The 5,453-nt window shown below is 34.5% G+C and overlaps 1 protein-coding gene across 1 annotated transcript in view; it reads left to right on the forward strand.

The window, feature by feature from the left end:
- The window catches only part of LOC106458694 (homeobox protein DBX1-B-like), a 36,831-nt gene that overhangs the window by 26,556 nt on the left and 4,822 nt on the right, over positions 1 to 5,453 (forward strand). The window contains exon 3 of the mRNA XM_022385380.1: positions 1,885 to 2,150. Within this exon, the coding sequence (XP_022241088.1) occupies positions 1,885 to 2,150 (266 nt within the window). The remainder of the gene's footprint in view (positions 1 to 1,884; positions 2,151 to 5,453) is intronic.

The following is a 5,453-nucleotide window of genomic DNA, read 5'->3' on the forward strand; positions in this document are numbered from 1 at the left end:
TATAAGTTAGCTTTTTTACAGAAATTTGTTGTTCCTTTAAAAAGTTTAAGTACAGGGTGAAACAGGAATTACCAGCCAATAATAGATATATACAATAAATATTACAGTTGGAACCTCATCGTATTTAGAACTTGGTTATAAAAACAACCTTCCTATGTCTATTGAAACACTGCATTAAAGAAACTAGCAAACAAGTGATGAAAAAACTTTAAAAAAACGAAGTAATTGTAGAGATGGCTAATATCAGTCCTTCAAAAAGAATGCAAACAAGATAATAGGGATGATGCAAATGCCTAACAGAAATTTCTCAGCACATGATAGAATGTAGTTAAGCTACCGAATACCGAAACTGAAGAGATGTTACATTGGATTTTTGTTTGGGATTATTCTTACATTTTCAAAATACGCCATGAATACAAAACAAAAATCATAATAATTAATGACCAACCTGAGAAGGATGAAACTCCAAATCAAGACATAAGTAAATGATTACTTAGTTACTTTCTGCCAGTTGATGTGTACATGTGTGTTGGAAGCACAATGTTTGTAGGGGAGCCAAAGTTTGAAGTCAATCAAACTGGTCAGAAATGTAACTCCCTTTGAGAGGAGGAAACTACGGGGGATCGGTTTGTTAGGTCGGGGGAATAAAAACACAAGCGAAATTAATGTGAAAAAAGCAATTTAATAATCACCTTAAATGATGTTCTATCTTTTTTTACGCTAATCTCTCTAATCTTTTCGATTGTTTTTATCAAATTTATTTTAGAATCTATATAATTATATTGAGTCATTATTTACGCAATTTTGTTGGGAAAATCGTAAACTCATCGAAACTATGGAAATGGGAAGAAGGCGAAGTGAATGCTGGCCTTCCTGTCCCAACGCTTGTCTTTGCTGTTAATCAGTACATTTTCAAGATGGTTAGCCCCCAGTAGCCCAGCGGAATGTATTCGGACTTGCAACGCTATAAACCGGGTTTCGATACCCCTGATGGGCAGAGCACAGATAGCCCATTGTGTAGCTTTGTGTAGTAGTTTATCTACTAACACTATTAAAGCTGGAACCCTACACAGAACATAGGTTTTGTTGCATTTTGGTTACACATTCATATCGGCTAAACATTCACATTAGCTGTGATTTGTTTACTATTTTGGCCACAAAATCTTATCAAACATTGGTTTTTTCTACCATAAATTAATATTGGGCATCGGTTCTGTTTCTTTTAAATAAATTAACGTAATAAACGTTGTGTATCTTTTTGGAGTTGAATAATATCATAAGTTTTTTACCAATAAGGCCCAAAATCTACATCAAAAATACGTTGTGTACCATTTCGACTCAAAAACTACACGAAAACGAAGGTTGCGTATCATTTAGCTGTTAAACGCAGTTATCTTCGGTTTTGTACAATGTTGGCCATAAACCTGTAGACAAAGACTGTGTACTACTGTGTCCATATATAATTTACGAGTCATTCGGCGTGTAATCCACATCAAGCTTAGTTCGCCTAACACTTTGACCGCTGTAGAATGTATTTCCATAATTCAAACGTTATTACTATTGTTGCTATATGCAGGTTATATATATTTCAAATTCTCAGTTGAATTGATCAACCTGCTCTAAATATGTATGATCTATGAAGTTGAAATTTGATGTCAGTTTATATTGTAATATTTCAACTCTTATATCATGAGCTGGAGTCATTATTTATAAGCTGTTTTTTTTTAGCTTTGGCTTACAGGGTTAGTTCACTTTTGATTAGAAGTTATTTATAATTGGTTACAGAAATCTGATGAACAAACTCAAGGTAGTTGAGCAAAAAGAAACAAACAAAAATGATACTTTTAAACACTTCACTGTGTAATTCGTCATTTTCACCATCAGGTATCTCCACTGCCAATGGAATCAATGGTCTGCATGCCATCAATGGTGTAGCTGGGATTTCTTCCGGGTCAGGGATCACTTTTCCTCTACCGGCGACCTTTCCCTGGGCTACAGCTCGCGGAAAGCCCCGTCGAGGGATGATGAGACGGGCGGTGTTCTCGGATGCTCAGCGTCAAGGGCTGGAGAAACGGTTCCAGATACAGAAATATATTAGCAAGCCTGACAGGAAGAAATTAGCCGAAAAGTTGGGACTAAAAGATTCTCAGGTATGATTTGCAAAAAACACATTAATTTAAGTCTGAGTATCTTAACACAAAATGCTTAATGTAGTATAATGCACAACACAAAACATCAAAAATGTGGTATTAGACATCATATCCCAAAACAGCTAAGCCTAAAAGTATGTGTGTAAAACATTTCTCGCACAGATATCTGAATACAACTATTTACCATTCATGAATAAATCAATCTTAATCTTGTGAATGAATTACTTAACTGGGATTTTCTTGTTTAAACTATAAAGACAATAGCATTGAATAGTTGGTAAAGGTACTATTCTTTGGAAAGGTCTGTATACCTCATCGTTTGCCACAATATTGTATTATAATAGTTGATAAAGGTACTATTTTTTGGAAAGGTCTGTATACGTCATCGTTTGTCATAATAACGTATTATAATAGTTGGTTATAATAATATGTTATAATTCATTCAAAAACATAATGGATATAATGCACTAATCAAATTTTGTTCGCGAAAATAATTAATTCCTCACAATCATGAAAGTAGCATACCAATATGACTAATTTTCGTCATTATCTTTTGAATCTGGAGGCCTGAAAACTGACGATAATCGTTCCAACGATTCTCTCTTCTCACGTTAAATTGCATGACTGCCGCACGTGGTCTATTGGTCTGTTTGTGAAGTATTGGTCGCGACTAAGGAAATCAATGCTCGTCTTAGCTGCAATCTGTGAATTGTTGTACTAAAAGTGGTTTCTACCTCTCTCTCTCTCTCTATATATATATTGTGTGTATGTTTTGATCTTTTAAGTTTCATTAGATGCAGTTTTAATTCAGAGGATTTACTAAAACCTGTAAACTATTAAAATTTACATTTGATCCAGTTTTTATTACGTATAGATGTGTGTGTATGTTTGATCTTTTAAGTTTCATTGCATACAGTTTTAATTGAGAGTATTTACTGAAACCTATAAACTATTAAAATTAATATTTGATCCAATTTTATTGCGTATATATATGTGCATGTTTTGATCTTTAAAGTTTCATTGCATACAGTTTTAATTCAGAGTATTTACTAAAACCTATAAATTACTAAAATTAATATTGGATCCAGTTTTATCATTTGGTCTTGGTGTCTTTTCAGACTCCACATTCAAATAAGACGATAAACTTATATGAATGCTTTCTTATCGGTGCTCAGGTTTGAACAAAGACTGTCATTAGATTTTAAAGTACAAGTTGGATTTAACAGAATTCTGAGCAATCGGTATCATGTTTATGTCCAAAAACAAAAAACAAGAAATTCAATTCCTACAGTTTTGCTATGTAAATGAGATTACGTTCAGTATGAGTTGGTTGTTGAGAAACAGAATTTTGGTTTTAAATAAAAAACTTATAACACACAAACGTATATTATCAATAGTAATTTTAATGTTGTCGATTACATTAATGGTTTTATTGACAGGTTTAACCTTGTACGTATATTGACGTTAAACCAAGACCTTTGTGATACTTTATACTTGTTTTTGAAAGTCTTGGTTATAAGTGTATAACTTGGTTTTGTCAAAAGGCGTTGAGAATAGTATATACAAACTTTAAACTGTTAATAACAACCCATAAATTTCACAGTATTTCTACAATTCAGTTTAGCATCACAAAAAGAAATTCAATGAAAATACTCTATATTGAGAAATACATCTGCCACAACTTTAATTTGCTGAAGATACAGAGTCTAGTGAGGCCTATGAGTATGCAGAATATTTTAACCCTAAACTTTACCGAAGAGTTAAAACTGAATAATAGTGTTATTCAACAGATGTCACTTTCAACAGATTCTGGAATTGCATCCCCAACAAAGACATTCAAATCAAGCGCTTTTAACGTCTGCTGTCAGTAACAACGTGATGATATGGAGTTACTTAACAGTTTATAACACAATGGTTTAACTTATCTAACTTTATTAAAATCTAACAATTCTGCCTCAAGCATGTTATACTAATATCGAATATATTATTCAAGCCAAAGCTGTTTACTTATATTAACTTCAACAGTAACATTTATCTTTCAATTAATGTTTAAGCTGAAGTAATGTACATACAATTTGATATTGGAACAGGTTTTTATTCATGTCTTCGAAACTGGTATTTTTGGTAACTATTAATATTGTACAGAATTCAGTGGTATGGTAAGACTGATCTGTAGAGATGGGAATATTATAAGCATACGGTGGCATAGAAATACTTACCTGTGCACACTTGAATGTTATAAAGTATACAGTGACACAACAAGACTACCCGTAGTGACGTGAATGTTACTCAGTATACAGTGGCATGTTAAGACTTACCCGTAGAGACGTGAATGTTACTCAGTATACAGTGGCATGTTAAGACTTACCGTACAGACGTGAATGTTACCCAGTAAACAGTGGTAAGGAAAGACCCGTAGAAACGTGAATATTACACAGTATACGGTGGCAAGTTAAAATTTACCGTAGAGACGCGAATGTCATATAGTAAACAGTGGTATGGATTGGTTTGGTTTCTTTTTGAATTTCGCGCAAAGCTACACGAAGGCTATCTGCGCTAGCTGTCCTTAATTTAGCAGTAATAGACAAGAAGGAAGGCAGCTAGTCAACACCACCCACCGCCAACTCTTGGGCTACTATTTTACCAATGAACAGTGGGATTGACCGTCACATTATTACGCCTCCACGGCAAAAAGGGCGAGGATGTTCGTTGACATAGATTCAAACCCGCGACCTTCAGATCGCCGTAACCACTAGGCCATGCCAGGCCCAGTGGTATGGTAAGGCCGTACAGACGTGAATATTACACAGTATACGGTGGCATGTTAAAACTTACTATAGAGACGTGATTGTTACACAGTAAACACTGATATGGAAAGACCCGTTGATACATATATGTTATACAGTAAACGGTGGCATAAAAAATTACTTATGGAAGCTAAAATAAAATTCCATTATGATGTTCATGAGAACGAAGCACCATAATAGGAGGATGGGCACCAGTATTAGTGGGAGAATTTAAATCATATTTTATTAGTAGTAGTATTGATTTTTTTATTGTATAGATAAAAATATTTTCCCAGTTCCCTATCTTATGGAATAGTTTGGTTTGAACTTCGCGCAAAGCTACACGAGGGCTATCTGCGCTAGTCGTCCCTAATTTAGCAGCGAAAGACTAGAGGGAAGGTAGCTAGTCATTACCATCCATCGCCAACTCTTGGGCTACTATTTTACCAACGAATAGTGGGATTGACCTCTGAAAGGGCGAGCATATTTGGTGAGACGGGGGATTCGAAACCCGGGA

This window comes from Limulus polyphemus, unplaced genomic scaffold (genome assembly GCF_000517525.1).
Source record: "Limulus polyphemus unplaced genomic scaffold, Limulus_polyphemus-2.1.2 Scaffold24, whole genome shotgun sequence".
Classification (NCBI taxonomy): domain Eukaryota; kingdom Metazoa; phylum Arthropoda; class Merostomata; order Xiphosura; family Limulidae; genus Limulus; species Limulus polyphemus.